At 47.8% G+C, this 17,832-nt stretch overlaps 1 protein-coding gene across 1 annotated transcript in view; it reads right to left on the bottom strand.

The window, feature by feature from the left end:
* Positions 1-12,002, bottom strand: part of LOC134010118 (NACHT and WD repeat domain-containing protein 2) — a 27,160-nt gene extending 15,158 nt beyond the window's left edge. The window contains 4 exon segments of the mRNA XM_062449986.1: positions 5,289-5,462; positions 5,562-5,650; positions 11,835-11,889; positions 11,891-12,002. Coding sequence (XP_062305970.1) covers positions 5,289-5,462; positions 5,562-5,650; positions 11,835-11,889; positions 11,891-11,986 — 414 coding nt within the window. The 5' untranslated portion in view covers positions 11,987-12,002.
* Between the last annotated feature and the right edge of the window lie 5,830 nt (positions 12,003-17,832).

The following is a 17,832-nucleotide window of genomic DNA, read 5'->3' on the forward strand; positions in this document are numbered from 1 at the left end:
TGCAGATGCAGAGTGCAATCAGAGAGCAGTTCAAGTCTTTGACAGCTCTGGAAGCTTCCGCTCAACCACCTGCTGTCTCCCCGCCAAGCCGGCTGGCAGGGCAGCGAGGCCCCGTGACAGGGCTCTCAAAAGGGTTCGCTGAAACGGTCCATTTTGGGAGGATGAAAAGTCGGAGCGAGCCTTCACTCACTTGATCTCCCGCTTTATTCGGGATTTCCAGAAATCTTTCAGGAAAAGTAGTTTGTACTATTTATTTGTCACGGCGGGCCCTCGCTCCGATATTTTCAAGGCACCCCGTCAATCATCACTGAAGCCTGAAGGGAGTACAACGATGACGTTGTGGGCATATGTGTCTATTCCATGTTGTGTTACTCTAACTTCTGAGACGTTTAGAAGAGAACACCACATCTGACATGAATATTTCATCTCACAATCGTCCGTCCCCCCCCAAAGCAGAAGAAATAGACACTCCTTCTCCAGATTAAGCTCCCATTACAGACTCATAACACCCCGGCGTTGACAAAGAGTGAAGAGGGGTACTGGAGAGAAAGGCAGCCCGTAATAAAGAGGTTCTCCGGGGTCGGCGGGTGGGGAAGAGGGGAGGGGGGGGTCATGATTAAGAACCAAATGAAGACATTAGTCATCGCCACCAAACGCCACGGGGGAGGAGGCAATGACTTAATTTCCCCTCGGACCGATACTCTACAAGCGAAAGAGGACAGGTGAGAGATGGAAAAAGAAGAGGAGTGGAGATATGAGATAGGAGAGGGGGGTGATACTGTGGCTTGGAGAGGAGAGAGTCTGCGGAGGGAGTGTCGTGTTTAGAGAGGAGGATTAGGAGGGGGGGGGATTTTTCAAATGAGGAAGTTCCCTACAGGCGCAGGATTTGGGTGTTCTGAAGAGTCCTTATTTGTGCTCTGCACGTAGCTTTCTTTCTCTCGCGCTCTCTCTCTCTTCATCTCACTCTTTTATTCTCCTCTTGCTTCATGCGTCTCTCTTGATTTTCTCTCTCTCTCTTTCTCCCCCCTCTCTTTCTCAAACCTTCCATCACAAAGATGCTGCTTACATAAGAACAGAATCAGCTTTTGCTAAGCAGCTTTTTATTGGTCGTGGACTAGGTTGGCCCTCGGGCAGGTCAAGTGCGGAGGAAGCACTTCTTTAGGTATTGAAGGTTAGTGATATTAAGTCTTCTGGACGAGGCCTGATATGGCCACAAGGAAAGGGTAGGAAATCAGCCAGAAAACTGAAAAATAACATCCACCAAAATCCCTTGAAGGCAACATAGAGTAAAACTAAAAATAGGCCTGCCACTAAAGGGAATATCTTAAAGCTGTTAATTTAACATAACCAGTATACAACAGTGAAGTATATAATGCCATGCAGGAATGAAGTTACGATTGTGCTAGAGACTATTTATTTTAATTAATTAATAACATCAATAAATTATGTGAGCTCTTTTTGCTGAAGTTCTGCTACCAAGTGGGAATGTAAAAAATGTACTAACTTGAAATATACATTTGACAACAGCTGGCCTCATTATACCAAGAAAGCCAGCAAACAAATGTGGGAAAATAAAGCCTAAAAAAAAACGATTTTACACTTTAAATATATCTCATTTACCTTGGCTTGCTGCGCCAGTACTCAAGATCCAAGATGACTTTATTTGTCCCATAGGAAATGTGTCTTGGGCACGAAGGCCTGAAGCATGGGAATGCACACAGTGGGCCTACAATGGCAGTGCAGTCACAGACACAAACAGACCCTCGAGGGAGAGCACTGACACGTGGGGCAATTAGAGCCAGCGGCTGACATTTTGGCTCTCCCGCCGGCGACGAGGTGAGAGGGTCCACGTGAGAAGAGCAGGGGGAAGACAAAGACATGGTTATACTATATTTTAATGAGACAGGGTCTGTCAGAAGACCCGCTCACCTCAGCATGAGAGGAGAAGGAATTAGGGATCTGCATTGTAATTGAGTTGCCAAACCAACTGTCACCCACTAAAAAGCAGGATAAAGACAGTATAGATTGATGTATTTGTGTCTGTAGAATGGCAGCTGTTTTCTAACTTTTACAGTCTATCTGGTGGAGGGCTGGAGGTCCAGGGGTCAGTCGTCTGACCCCTAGTGGTAGCTGGAGAAACCAGGACTATGAGTGGTGCAGGCCTTGGGCAATGAGGTCAATAGAGGGAAGGAAAGAGCGAGGGAAGGAGGAGAGATGCATGAGAGTAAGAGAGCAAGTAGGCAAGTAGAGACAGTAGGGACAAGAGCGTGTGACAGGCAGCAGGGGGAAAGGAAAACTCATGGATTGTTAGACTGGGACCGAAAGGAGACAAAGAGAGAGAGAGAGAGAGACAGAGAGAGGAGAGAGAGAGAGCGAGAGAGGGAGAGAGAGAGAGCGAGAGAGAGAGAGAGAGAGCGAGAGAGAGACAGAGAGAGGGAGAGAGAGAGAGCGAGAGAGAGAGACTAGAGAAAGGGAGAGAGAGAGAGAGAGAGAGAGAGAGAGAGAGAGAGACTAAAGATGACAAGAATGAATGGGAGAGACAAACGCTGCATGTTGCCCTGAAGCAAAAGTTGGTTGCGTAGACAATAATTAATACTCAAATCTAGGATATGATAATGCTATGGTAATTGATGTGATATGATTGAAGCCCTCAGACCGTTTGAAGCAATGAAAGAAGACCGTTTGATCTTTGAGCTGCAAGTTTCAAAGAAGCTTATAGAACTCAGGAGAACAAGCAGAGTACGCGTGTCATGTCTACCGCTTGACAGTCCTCAGGGTGAAATGTGCGCCGAGGATGTGCGCTTTTCATCCAAAAACACCCTCAGAAAGGCCAAGAAAAAAGGGGGAAATAATCCCAAAACGCGGCTTCACAGGACGGTTTTGATACCTTCGCCTTGTCGAAACGATGTTCGGCGTCGTGGGCTGCGTTTTCCGACAAAGCCAAAATGACAGTCTTATTTCCTGTACTTTCAAAGCGCGCTGTGTGTCTATAATAGAGCGGGTGAATACGTTTTTGTGAAATCTAGTGTCACCTCTTGTCTGTCTCTCTCGTCTCGGTGCTGGTGCCGGGAGACCTCGCAGAGACGTTTGACTGACGGGCGTTAAACACCATCTCACGGAAGAGGCAGGGAAACTGCTATTGTAATTCCACAGCAGTAACAGGCGTGCGCATGTCTTTGTGTGTGTGTCTGTGTGTGTGTTGGTGCATGCGTGTGGTAGCGGCCCTGGCAAGACAATCTCGCACTGCGTCTTCCGTCTTTCGGCGACAATAACAAAGAAACTCGGCACATCACGAGAGCGATTGTTCCAGCGTTATCACAGTGTAAACCCAGCAGATTGGCTGAACTTACGCCTGAGTTAAAATACCCACCACCCACGCCACCATAATTGCTAGCTTCATGAAGGCGCGGCTCCAGCGAAGCAGTCGTTTTGGAAAGTGCATGTGCCTGCAAGTCATAGGAGATGGAGATTGAGGCTGGGAGTAACACTAACAAGTGAAATCAACACCTGCGACATATGCGCCCTGCGAAGTGAGCCAACGCTGTGCTGTACGACGCATGGAACCCCTTTCAAATCAGCCTGAGACAAACGTGTTTGAAACGGTAGAAGAAGGGTTTTGTGTGAGCCTTTAGAGGCCGCCTTCAATGAGAGATTCCCCGTTTCCGCCGCTGTTTCCAATGAAATAGGACTTAAAAGTGAAATTGAAACCATCAGGCGGGTGCAACGGTGTATAATAATCATCAATATGTAATCCATTGCTTCCTGCGATGCATGACGGCCTCCTGTTCTCTTGCTCAATTGTTCCCCTCACACACAAAGACACGTACACCGTGTGTGGAAAGCTGGAACAATCCAACAAATGGAACAACTAAACCCATCCAGAGTTTGACTTGCCTGTGTGTGGGTTTGTATGTGTTGGTGTTTATGTATAAACAGATGTATATACAGTGTCTCTGCGTGCGCCTGTGAAAGTGGGGAATGTGTCTCTGTGTAATTGTGTGTGTGTCTGTGTGTGCGACGTGTTTGTGCGTGTCCTCCAGGGCAGATCCACTCCGCGGTGTGTGTTGACTGAATGAGGACACGCCGCCCCCAGGCTCCGACGCTGACGGATTCCCCCTCTCCATCCCGTTAACGGGAGCGTTCCGCCTGAAAACGGAGTGAAGTGACGATGGGCCGAGGAGAATCGGGATTCGCCACATGGAATCGACAGCTCAGCTGTGTGTGCGCGCGTGTGTGTGTGTGTGCGCACACATCCTGTACACCGCACGTTTCCATCCAATCCAGAGTTTTGAACTCTTTCCTCTCGACCTCCTGACCACTTGTTAAAGGTTGCCAGATCCATTTAGCATTTCCCCTTCTTCTGCCCTCCCCCCCAGATCCAGCATGCATTTCTCAAACATCTCCTCCAGTCCCACAACGCAGATCCAGCATGTGCTGGCTCCAGTAAGCCTGGTTTGGACGAGGCGCCAGGGAAGGTTAGAGACACAGGGGTGAGTCACAGATTCTTCTCCCGGGCTTCTCTGCATATCATAACACTAGCTCCCCAAGACGGCAACATGACTCACAAGCCGGGCACGTGGCGATTCTATGAGCATTTCAGACTAGCGCCCCCTCTCTCTCAGACTAGCGCCCCCTCTCTGGCCTGGAGGGTTACTGTGAGCAGTTGCATTACTCTTATATGGGGGTTTGGCGCGGTGTAGTCTACAGATTCATAGACATGTTTGTGATATCAACAAACCATAGATACTGTGTGAGGTGGGTGCATTGCTTATTCATGACAGCCCAATAGTTCATTTCTTCAAATGGAATCCCAGAGTTGATGCACACATGCTGTCTGCTCATTGTTAATGGGCCCTTCCTACAGTCTTAACAGGCCGGCACATTTTTACGAAAGGCCATATTGTTAATATCCTGCAGTTTAAAGTCTTAAAGTACAAAGCACGGCGCAGTTTACCCACAATGCATTGCATGTACGATATTAAAAACTAATCCATCCAGGAACAATCCTGGAGAAAAATCTCCTGGTTACTGTCCCGGATTCGGAAGAAAAAACAAATCACTGATATAGATCTCTTTGCACACCACGAGCACCACCACCACTGGCCTGTTTGCTACAGTATGTAAATGATACTAATATCAAACAGCGCCACAGGGAAGAATGGGGCTAATGCATTCATGGAGAAGCACAACAAAGGCAGTAGGCGCTAGCATCTTATCTGAGACAGATATCCTCTGGTGTCTTCTGTGCCAGCTTATCTATACTAGCCTTCTGCATGCGCAGAAGGAACGTGGGCCTCTGCATGCAGCTCGTCCCTGAGGCCCTGGCAGGACACGCAGTGTGATGTCCTGTAACGGTGTTTTCTCTGGTTGCACACGGTCGAGACAGCCATGTAAATCCAGTCAGGGGGGGGGTTCACGCGGTCGATAGAGGTAGCAGCGGGGCTCAGGTCAAAGACATGTTTCTAATGCAGTGGAAATGCCCACTGGGGCATCAGGGACACATCTTTCTAGGATAGAAGATGGACGAAATGAATGGATGGAAAAGGGTCGTTTGATATTACCTGGAACTCGATCCCGTAGTTCTCTCTGCAGAAGTCCCGTAGTTTAGGGTAGACATGTTCCTTCAGGGCGTTCCTCTCTGCCTCTGTGTCTGAAGGCAAGAAAACAGAATCTTTGTATTCCACACATGACTCAAAGCCTACAGTCACCACGATTAGTAAAGAAACGTCAACAAGAAACCACATTTGATGCAGTTGATAGTCTGCTAATATAAATGATCAATATTACTGTATCATATGTATGCATCGCCACACAATTCCTGTATAAGGACACAGTTAACATGTGTGATGCATATGTGCATACCATATTTGATACACATTTACTATCAGTATTGGCTGTGAGTGGTTATGATCGCATGCACCATCTGAGCGCCATAACAGCACACTGAGCAAGCTGCAGTGCAACTTCCCTTTAAGAACGAGCGATGGCCATATTGGTCTGTCGGCAGGGTGTTAAAATGAAGGCCTCTAGGTCATCCTTTTGTCCCACTTTCACCCCCCCCTACCTATATCCTTCTTCCCCTCCTTCCTTTCCTCTCTTATTTTAGTCTCTCGTGGGTCACAATAATCTGATAGGACAGGGCCCATCCCTCTTTTCTCTCTCTCTCTCTCTCTCTCTCTCTCTCTCTCTCTCTCTCTCTCTCTCTCTCTCTCTCTCTCTCTCTCTCTCTCTCTCTCTCTCTCTCTCTCTCTCTCTCTCTCTGTCTCTCTCTCTCTCTCTCTCTCTCTTGTTCTCTCTCTGTCTGTCTTCAATTCTAGATGATGGACAGCCAGTTAAAAACAGAACATGCCCGACAGAAGGACAGCCGATTGGACGATGTGCACGGCCGCGTGAACACACGTCACCCCGCCCCCGCCCTCCCCCCCGCCGCCTTCAGATCGTGTCATGCAACAAAACCAAAAAGACGTCACCCAAACAATGCGTCATGTCTGGATCTGGTGTAATTCACGGTGTCACTGATTCACTATAAAGGGGGGGGTGGGCTTTCAAACCAGAACACAGTCACAGGCCATCCCTCTCATGCAGATGGAGACAAATGACCAAGGTTGCACCTGTGTCTCATAACTCCCGTTGTACAGGAAAAAAGTGACACTGAGGGCTTGACATTTGGACGACGTCTGCTTTTAGTTGAGGGGGGGGGCATTCTGAAAGGCAGCCTTATAAAATCCAAAGTCCTGTCTCGGCACTTGTTCTCTGTCTCTCTGTTCTGCGAGCTCGCTGCCTTGTACGAAGCGTCGCGCTGTTAACAGAACACCACTGCTCTTTTCATTGAGATCTGATGAGCTGTGACATGTTGACGTTTGCGGGCCACGGAGGAGTGTGTGTGCGCGTGTGTGCGTGACAGACGGACTAGAGCAAGGGGTGCTTCTCTTTTCTGTCTCTCTCTTCCTCTCTCTCACTCTCTCTCTCTCTTCCTCTCTCTCTCTCTCTCTCTCACTCTCTCTCTCTCTTCCTCTCTCTCTCTCTCTCTCACTCTCTCTCTCTCTCTCTCTCTCTCTCTCTTCCTCTCTCTCACTCTCTCTCTCTCTTCCTCTCTCTCACTCTCTCTCTCTCTCTCTTTTCCATTCCCTTCATCTCGCGCTCTGTCCCTCTATCCGGCTCTGTCCTTTGCTCCTGTCCTCCCGCTCTTTCTATCGCGCTCTTTCTTCTGGTTTCATCACATTGCCCATTTGTCTGTACAAAAATGTTCTGATTAATCAGTTAACTACTGGCTTGTAGGGACAGCTCTAGTATGCAGTAACAGGTTTAGCATGCACATGAGCTCAGGGGGCCTGATGGAAACAGAGAGGAAAGAGGATGTGAGGGAGTCAGGTGGCTGAGCGGTTAGGGAGTCGGGCTAGTAATCTGAAGGTTACCGGTTCGATTCCCGGCTCTGCCAAATGACGTTGTGTCCTTGGGCAAGGCACTTCACCCTACTTGCCTCGGGGGAATGTCCCTGTACCACTGTAAGTCGCTCTGGATAAGAGCGTCTGCTAAATGACTAAATGTAAATGTGCTGAACAAACCGAGTCTTCCTCCGTGACTACTGCAAAGGGGTGTGTGAGTGTGTGAGAGAGAGTGATAGAGAGCCTGTGTGCACGGGTCTGTCCATGCATGCTTTACTGACTAGCCAATGGATTTGTGTATCTACACACACTGAGCACGAGCCTGACATACCTAAACGTATGGATGGACCGGACATCTACGGAGCGGGGAACAATGCTGACTAGCGGCGGCACCCAGCCGAATGCTTCAACGGACCGTGTATAGCACCGACGTTACTACTGTCCCTGAGAGCACATACAGAATGCCTGTATCTGATCATGGTGAGATTCTTACATGCCACTTGAGGCAATCGCACGATTGCCGAATGACCATTAAAGCCGAACACACCACAACAAACCCCAACCAAACCCCGACAGCATCTGGAACCAAACCAGTCAGAATGATTGTGGTCTCATCGGCTGTGCTGGAGCCCCTCACTGTTCTGAGTGCTTGGGGAGTTAGCGGAGTCTAAAGGGGTTGCCAAAATAGTCACCGCCACTCTCCTCTCTCTTCTCCCCCCCCCCCCCCCCCAGGAGCGGGAGCGGTATGCTCGGTCACGCCCCATAAACCGCCCTCCACTGCAGAGTGGCTAGGCTCCATCAACCTCCTCTCTCTTTCTCTCTATCAGCCTCGCTCTCTCCCCGAGAACGAATCTATTAAATAAGAACCACCGGTGACACCGGTCAGTCCTCTCTCCCTCCCTCCATCCCCTCCTCCCCTCCCTCTATGTCCTCCTCCCTCCCCCCACCTCATCCTCCCTCTGATCCTCCACTCTCTCAGCTCCCTGTCTTTCAGCAGATTGAATTTTGAAAACGGGCCCGGCCCATAAAAATTCTCTTTGGAGTTTTATAGATTTCACAGTTAAGCGTCTGACATGATTGACGATGATACGAGATCTCTTAAACATAGAGGAATGGAGGAGAGATATTCTTTGGAAAGAGAGAGTAAAAGTTATGAGTTTAGAACAATAATTATGTTTCTGATAGAATCTTAGTTGCTAGCGAACACAAGCTGCAATCCGTGCCCAAAAAAGCCTAACGAAAATATTACACAGAATAATTCCTTTCTGATATGAAAATTAATTGGACGTCTCAGAGGTGACGGGTCGTGTTTGATAATGGGATCGTTGGAGAAAATTGATCATTTCCTGCTTCACTTCCCATGGGCCTCGGTCCTAAAGAGCGTGTGAGTTCTTGCATACAAACAGAAATCTACACTCAGGACTAAGATTAATGCAGTGAATGCACCCCCCCCCCCCCCTTCTTCCACACACGTACCAAGTCTAATCATTGTTCATTGATATATCGGTATAGATTAATTGCGGAGGCCTTCTTTCTGGCATGAAGCTGCTGTCTGGCAACTGACGAGAGAAGATAACAGTGTGTTTTTAATTGATCAGGGACAGCAGCTGTGGTGAATCCGACATGGAGAACACACACACACATGCGCTCACGCACACACACACATGCCCAGTTTGAGCAATGCTCCAACCCCAGCCTACACACACAAACGTGCACATACACAAACCCCACAAACACACATATACACAGCCAAACACACACACACACACACACAGTGTAAACAGAGCTCAAACCTGAGCCCCAAGTCAGAGTGATTCATTTGCACTACGTCTTCATAAGGGACCACGACTCAGCACACATTACTCATATGGCTCTCAGCATCTTGGCGATACATCAGAAAGCATAACATGCATACCAGCAGAGAAGAAGCAGAGAAAACATACTGGATAAGTTACCATCAATAAATGCTTCATGGTATGCCACCACGTACCGCTATACAGGACTGCTATGAGGAAGGATGACTTAGAGTGTTCTAGTTTTTTTCTGACCAGCAAATAGCACACATTGGTCATTGGTCACTTACTGGTTGCAGTATGCCTTTCTTTGCGGTCCACTGACAGTGTACTAAGTCAGTTGGTCAATTGAGGGAGCAGGCAGACAGAAGAGGGATATTTACAACATGTCAACACTGCACAGCTCAGCACATAAAAATGTAAGCAGTGTATACCACACTGGAGAGAACCTTGTCGCCAGACTGCAATAAAATGGCGCCATAAAACTGTTATGACACTGTGCTTATCTCTCAGTAGAATGTATTTAAGATCATTGCTCCAAGAGTTTTCGATCGTGAAGATGAATTTGGTTCAATAAAATTGGTATTATTGAACAATAATACAGATACAGCATATGTATGTCTTAGAAAAATACCACCTTAAACTATTGGCCATTAATTGCATATGGTTGTAGGAGTTTGGTATTGTAAGTAGCACTACATACATACTGCCCTCTAGTGGCGATGCAGAAACCACACCTGTTTTGATGAGCCCTGTGACAACTGATCTTCCTGGAAAATATACCGAGCAATTTGTTGACATGTATTTACAGAAACATAAAAGGTGAGGATAGAGTCCTCGACTCTCCATTTGAAGCCTACATTACTGTATTTGTGATTTTCCATGTTCTATCTACCTTTCTTCACTTACATTGAATTCTACTTCAGATGGGCTGAATGATCAGTTTTACACTATTTTGAGCAATTGATATTAGACATGATGACACGATTGAACATATTCCTTACACTAGAACTACTCGTTTAGATTAGTTGGTCTCTGACCTTGATTCTGACAATTAACTTGTCAATGAAAGTCACACATCACCCCCCTTTCCTCATTTCCTCCTCTCTCTCTCCTCTCTCTCTCTCCTCTCTCTCTCTCTCCTCTCTCTCCTCTCTCTCTCTCTCTCTCTCTCTCATCTCTCCTCTCTCTCTCTCTGTCTCTCTCTCTCTGTCTCTCTCTCTCTCTCTCTCGCTCTCTCTCAAAACAGCCTACTCCACTTTCCTTGTGTTGTTTATTCCAAATTTAGCGAGGACTATTTTAACCCCTCTTCCCGTGGGCATATTCAAATACACTTTCTGCTAGTGGGAGGAGAGACGTCTTCCCATTGACTCGCGAGCCCTGGTATTACTTTTGTGCGCCTCTGACATTTTCTACACGCACTGCACAGAGAGCAAGCATCCCTGTCTCCCTCGGCATGACCAATATACACACAGGCTGCCTGCCGTGAAAATCAAATGTTACTTCATAATGAAGGGAACTCACCATGTTAGGCTGAGGGAACTGGATCTACATATCACATTTACATTTAGTCATTTAGCAGACGCTCTTATCCAGAGCGACTTACAGTAAGTACAGGGACATTCCCCCGAGGCAAGTAGGGTGAAGTGCCTTGCCCAAGGACACAACGTCATTTTGCAGAGCCGGGAATCGAACCGGTAACCTTCAGATTACTAGCCCGACTCCCTAACCGCTCAGCCACCTGACTCCCTCATAATCAGAAAGGCTTCCAGCCAAAAATAATAAGAGGAGACCGAGACTACTGCCCGCCCGCCCTAATAAGAAGGCTTGGCTAGTTCTCACGTGTTGACTGAATTGGACATGATTGACCAGTGGTAATTGCATTTGGAGGGAATAATACTTTGCATCCTTCTCAAATGAGAGAATCTCTGTGGGGCGGATCTGGACATTATCCTCTGCGGTGGCAAGGAGGTAGTTGTAGGGTGGCATGGAGGGACAGTGTGCATGGAGGGACAGTGTGCATGGAGGGACAGTGTGCATGGAGGGACAAGTGTGCAAGGAGGGACAGTGTGCATGGAGGGACAGTGTGCATGGAGGGACAGTGTGCAAGGAGGGACAGTGTGCATGGAGGGACAGTGTGCATGGAGGGACAGTGTGCAAGGAGGGACAGTGTGCAAGGAGGGACAGTGTGCATGGAGGGACAGTGTGCAAGGAGGGACAGTGTGCAAGGAGGGACAGTGTGGCATGGAGGGACAGTGTGCATGGAGGGACAGTGTGCTACGATGCCACCATAAATAATTGTAACATTGTAGTGAAAATACTGCAATAATAATCATATTAATATTCTATGAATGAAATGTTCTATAATGTAAAAAAAGTCATATATATTTTAGCACTGGGAGATTGGGGTGGCAAGTTTTCTTGCTGGGTTTGTCACCCTTTGGATCTGCCAGGGTAAATGCTACGCAAAATGGTTTGACATAAACAGAGGTAGCAAGTTCAGTTTTTCTTTTTTTTTGCACTAATTAACAGCCTCACCAAACCCACAGAAACTATTAATCCCATGGTGTTGGGTAATTCTTGTAAAAATGTTTAATATGTTTGGCTTACATGAGACACCAACACATATTCCCCCATGCCAAACATTGAGGCTTACCGTCAGGGTTGGCGCAGATGAAGACTCGAACGCTCCGGCCAGTGGGAACGTGGTGGCGGAGGCAGGGCGAGGACGTTGCCACTGATTGCCGCCCTGCGGAGCGCCGATTCCCGCGGGCAGGGCTGCCTGCTTCCCGCTCCCGAGGGCCACATGGGTGACGACTTCCAGCGTGGCTAAAACAATCAGACACATACAACCGCACATACAGAGATTGGTGCATTTAGTGACATTTTGCACAGTTAATGCCACGCGCGCACGCGCAAGGGCACATGCAAGCACACACACTATCCTCTTACACTCGCGCGGGCGCTCGCTCGCTCGCGCACACACACACACTTACGCACACAAACAAATCAAGTTAGGATGGATCTGCCAAGTAGGAGGGAAGGAAACACCGAAATAGACTAATGCAATAGCCTACGGTTGTTATTGCATTGAGGCTTTTTGTTTTTACGCATAATTGTTGTGTTGCATGCGTAATTACAATACATTTCCTTTGACGATAGCTATGAATAATGCATGCCATGCTGTAAATAGACAACAACACATGACAAGACACATGAAAACAATACAAACAGAGAGGGCAAGCATCGGGCACAATCCCACCCAGGAGAAGATGCTTGCGGAAAGAGTGGATATGAATAACCGACTAATTGTTATTCGGTCGGGAGAAGATCGCTGGTTTTCCGGAGTTGATCTATCCCGGAATGTTTGTTTCAAAGACGGAAAACCTCAAAACAGGCAACAAAGCAAGGCAAAAGTTGGGAAGTCCACGAGAGATACAATGGGAAATCCTTTTAGTTTGCTATTTAGCAGGTAATTAGCCCAAAATATTAAATCACTGAAGCACCGCATCAATGGAGTTCAGTGTTTCACTGGCGAGTGATGATGCTGCGGGTAGGCACTACAACAGAACACTTCTCGATGCTCACATTCATTCGCTTCATTTCTTGGCTTCGAAAATATCCAACCGTTGATTCTTGGGAACCGGCAGACACGGTAAAAACGCCCATTAGTTTTTTTTCTGACCAGGAGTCAGCCCCTTGAGACGGGTGAAACGACTGCCGTTTGGCGAAGAGCGGTGGTCAGCATCCTGCCGTTGCCTCCGTTGCGAGCAAGCGCTGGCGGAGGAGCAGACGCTCCCCACAATACTCTCTCGCTCTCTCTTCTATCACTCTCTCTCTCCTGTCTCTCTCTCTCTCTCTCTCTCTCTCTCTCTCTCTCTCTCTCTCTTCTCTCTCTCTCTCTCTCTCTCTCTCTCTCTCTCTCTCTCTCCTCTCTCTCTCTCTCTCTCTCTCTCGTTCCTTCCGTCAGATAGACTCGAGGGTCTTCGCTGACTATCCGGCAGAGCTAATGGAAATTGCAACGGACCGCGCGCGGTCAATGAATGAGAGAGTGAGTGACGCGGTTCGCTTGTTTTTGTGTCTGCTTGCTAGACTACCGAGCCACTCTACTTCAAATTGCCAGTTGTCTCATATAGTGCAGATGGGGGAGCCAAGGGGTTTGGAAACGTTTCACGGGAGACAGAGGAGGAGGAAGAGGAGGAGGAGGGACAGGAATTAATTATCTTATCGATAAATGTGTTTCTGTTCTGCAGTCCCTGGTTATTCGCAGTGGAAGTTTAAGTGCATTGAATTTGTACTAAACGTAATTGATTACCGCGCTGATCTTGGGGAAATGCTGAACCGCCGATACCCCAGTGTTTAAAGGACAGAAAAGTCTTTAGCATTAAAGTGGAGATAATCTGTATGAAATGACCCCAATCGACACACCTTGGTCTACGAGATCATAATAAGTTAGGTTCTTCAGTATACATTATATATTAACCCTAAAAATTGAATCCAATGAAGTGGAACCACGTTGAAGTAGCCTATTTTGCATTCAACTAATAATTTAAGGACAAATTAGGCATTCTCTTTTTTTGGATCTAGAGGATCCCTTGTGCAGACTATATGCGTTGCAATTCTCGGGCTTCGACGTGACGAGCAGTCCGTTTAAAAGTCCTGTGACTGTGGCGCGAGCCCAACTTAAAACCCGGCAAGAGACCCGGAAAGAGGAGGGTTAAGCGAGAAAGGAGTCTTGCACCCCACTGCGTGTAACTTTATTTATCAATTCTACCGTTATCCCGCGCCGTATTAATCATGCATGCACCTGTGCATGCTAAATGACTTGGTATTTCATCAGGGGGCACCCCCGGCATGACATGTGGATCACGTGAATTCAGGTATGCATTGGTGAGGCATGACTCCAACCAGGTTTGTCAATTCAAGGCTGTTCCACGCAGGTTTGTGGCACGCGTGAGAGATAGAAAGAGGACAGGCAGCGATAAAGAGAGTGAATGTTTACAAATGCTTATATTCTCACTTGTGTGTGTAAGCATGGCACAGCCGCACACTCACATCGGCACACCGGCTGTGCCAATCAGACTCTGCGGCGTGACAGGGATACAAGCTGTCACCTGGGAGAGACGCTGAGAGACACAGAGGACAGCAGCTGGCTGTTCACTTGGCTCCACAGACCAGACCCTCAGCGCACAACAGTCCACACAGCCCTGTCCTCTCCGAGAGACCAAGCCGTTCACAGTCCAGGTAACAAGCAACAAGTCTCTTTAGTGTATTCCAATAGCCCGAGTCGTGGATCAATATCCCCATTCCTGGACAAACGCAGGCACTTTCTCATGGAAGACAAATCCAGAGTGCTGTATCGACTGAGGAGAACACATGGACCACATAGGCCTCAGTGGGAGAAGGAGACAGGGAAGCGGTAGGGGGGAGGGAGGGGGGTTGTGTGCACAAATACACACACTCTCTCTCTCTCTCTCTCTCTCTCTCTCTCTCTCTCTCTCTCTCTCTCTCTCTCTCTCTCTCTCTCTCACTCTCCAACTTTCACTCTCTCCAACACACACACACACAGCCCACAACAAACCATTGATTGATGAGCTGTGTGTATCTAGGGAGCAGCTGGGAGAGATTGTGGCCATGGTCCTAGAAGTAGTTAGAGACAGATGCTCATCAATCCACTCGGTTTCCCGGAGGTGGTTGTGTGTGAAAGCTGTCTTTTCACAGCAGTTGATCTCTAACAGGTTAGCATCGGGGTGTACAGTATGTGTGTGTGTGCTGTTGCCATCTTTGTGAGCTCTTCTCCATGCTGACCCCCTGTTTCTGCTGTCATAGAGTGTTTTTTTTTAGGGGAGTCAGGTGGCTGAGCGGTGAGGGAAGCGGGCTAGTAATCAGAAGGTTGCCAGTTCGATTCCCGGCCGTGCCAAATGACGTTGTGTCCTTGGGCGAGGCACTTCACCCTACTTGACTCGGGGGAGAATGTCCCCTGTACTTACCTGTAAGTCGCTCTGGATAAGAGCGTCTGCTAAATGACTAAATGTAAATGTTTTTGAAAGGGGTAACCAGCCTACTAACAAAGAAATGAATACATCACCACTTCTAGAGAGAGAGAGAGAGAGAGAGAGAGGGGGAAGAGAGAGAGAGATTTAGACATAATCCCACTATTAAAGATGACATGACTCCAGTCAACAATGGCTCCTCACTCGTTTTCAGCCAAAACAGAAGATTAGGACAAGTCAATCAACGCATTACCCACAACCACAAGGCGTCGCGCAAAAAAACATACCTCGCTCCGCACATGTCTGAACGCCGTGCCCCGAGAGCGCACTCTACAACACGCTTTCGCCTCCTTCCCTCCTCCTTCTATTGATCTATCCCCTGTTTACCGTCACCTGTCCTTTACGGTGCGAGAAAAAAAGTCCTCAAAATGGCCTTCCAGTGGTTTGACATGTCGATACTGGTTGTGTGGAGGGCACAGGTGAGATAAATGTTGTGTTTTTAAAGGCACATGGCACCCCTTAGAACCGAAAGGTGGCAGCACATTTTGACAATTTCCAGTGAACATTCGTTTTTTAGTTTGTACTTCGGATATCACTTTCTGCAAGTAATAAATTAACATATTATCTTGTTTACGGAGTTGGCGGTGGTGACGGTGGTGGTGGTGGTGGGGGGGATGTAGAGACAGGATAATGAGCATGTGGAGCTCCAATACAGGGACTAGTTCGGAGGCGAAGGCGGGGGTGAGGGAGGTGGTAGGGAGGGTGGGCTGTGAGGGCAAGCGTGTTGTCTACCCTACTGTGGAGAAGGGCATCATTAACAACAACAATTACAGCTCTCTGCAACATGTGCATGGATGCATCTCATTAGCGCGTTAGTGAGACGACTAACGTCTAGGTAGCTGTTTGTCGCGGCCTATAAAAAGGATGAGTGGGTAGCTCCCCTCTGTTGAAGTTGGCGGGGAGGGAGAAGGGTGCAGACGTAACCAGGGCGGGGCACAACCACAGAAAAGGTACGAATTCGAACCCATGCCTAGGGGATATGGGAATTGAATGTCGCTTGACCACTGGTATGTTGGATGGAATACAGATTCAGCTCAAAGACAACACAGCCTTTCAAGATGTATCACAGTATCCTTCACAAAGTATTCATTGTGAATTCAGTTACCTCTCATCGACTGTTTGCATAACAGTTTAGTATGCAAAGGCCCTTTTATGTAAGCTAGTCAATGTGATAATTTCTTTCAATTATGAACATGTCTGTTTTGGAAAATGAACATTTCACAAATGACTGTTTTAAGAGAAGACTGATATTTTCTCTGATGTCATTGCTGGGGTTGTGCTTGCTAGCTATCTTTATTTAGTCTTTCTGCTTGTAAAACAACGTTATTTGGAATGATTTATCTCTGCTAAAAAGGCAATATCACTAACAGGCAGGGAGGCAGGCAGGCAGGCACACACACACAGCAGTAGCGATGAGGAACACAGCCTTGGGGAAGTAACCGAGTTGGTGGTTGCCGGAGCAGTATAATTGCTGGGTTCATTCTGGTAAAGTGCCATTTTGATTGGGCGCTAGCAACACACGCTAACTGAAGCGACTCCTCTAACAAACAACAACATGCAGACACAGTTCTGAAGAGAACGGAGGGAAGCAAAGAGAAAAATATCACAAGAGGTGGAAGCAGGAGGGGTACTGTAGGACCACCCAGTATCTGGCTTGTCTGCCTCACTGCGTATTCGGCTGGCTTGTACCACAGCTCCACCCCCCCCCCCCCACCCCCCTGCAGCAATGTCATTTACTGAGGGACGATGCCAATTCATCAGGGAATTAAGGCAATTTCTGCAAGTTCGATAGAGGAACACACACAGCTAACCAGACGGTAAAAAGCACTGCTGTTTTCTGAATCCTGTTGCATAACCATGCGTCAGTATAACATACCCAGACTAGTGTATGGAGACTTGGCCTTCGATGCCTTCAGGAAGGATGTCACTTTTCTTGCTATCTCGTACCTTGACTCGGCATGTCTTGACTTTGTCATTGAGCGATTCATTACTATGAGGTGTCAGAGTGAAACTGTAACAGCCCCCCCCCTCCCCCCCGCTGCATGACCGCTAGGCGCTAGCTAGCTTACTTTTTGGTAGAATTCATTAGCATGGCGCTAATTGTCTCGGGTCTTCTGGGTGTAGTCCTATTCATGGCTCCGTACAAGTGATTCTCTGCTGCTAGCAAAACCAAACTGACTGGGATGTATGTGTGTGTGAGGGGTGGGGTGTGTGTGAGGGGTGGGGGTGTGGGGGGGTCTTAGGATCAGGAAACCGGACAAAGCTTCCGACCGTGAAGAGGACTCAGCAGGTAACAACACTCCCCCCGTGACTCATTAGATCACATTTACCCATGGTGCATTTTACCCAGCATGGATGGTCGTCCTTCATTTGCCCGGCCAACTTAAAGTCAACCTGGGGAGAGAGCTGGAAAAAGTGAGGGAGAAGTAAAATGGAGACAGACAGAAGGATACAGAGAGAGACTTCGACAGGGAGAGTAAGTGTCTGGTGGGTATCCCAGGTTCCCCAGCCGTGAGAGACAGAGAGACGAGAAGATAGAGAGAATAATGAAGAGACGGAAGAAGTGCGACAGTAACAAGTAAAAGCTATTTATTTCTTCAA

This window comes from Osmerus eperlanus, chromosome 23, assembly GCF_963692335.1.
Source record: "Osmerus eperlanus chromosome 23, fOsmEpe2.1, whole genome shotgun sequence".
NCBI lineage: Eukaryota > Metazoa > Chordata > Actinopteri > Osmeriformes > Osmeridae > Osmerus > Osmerus eperlanus.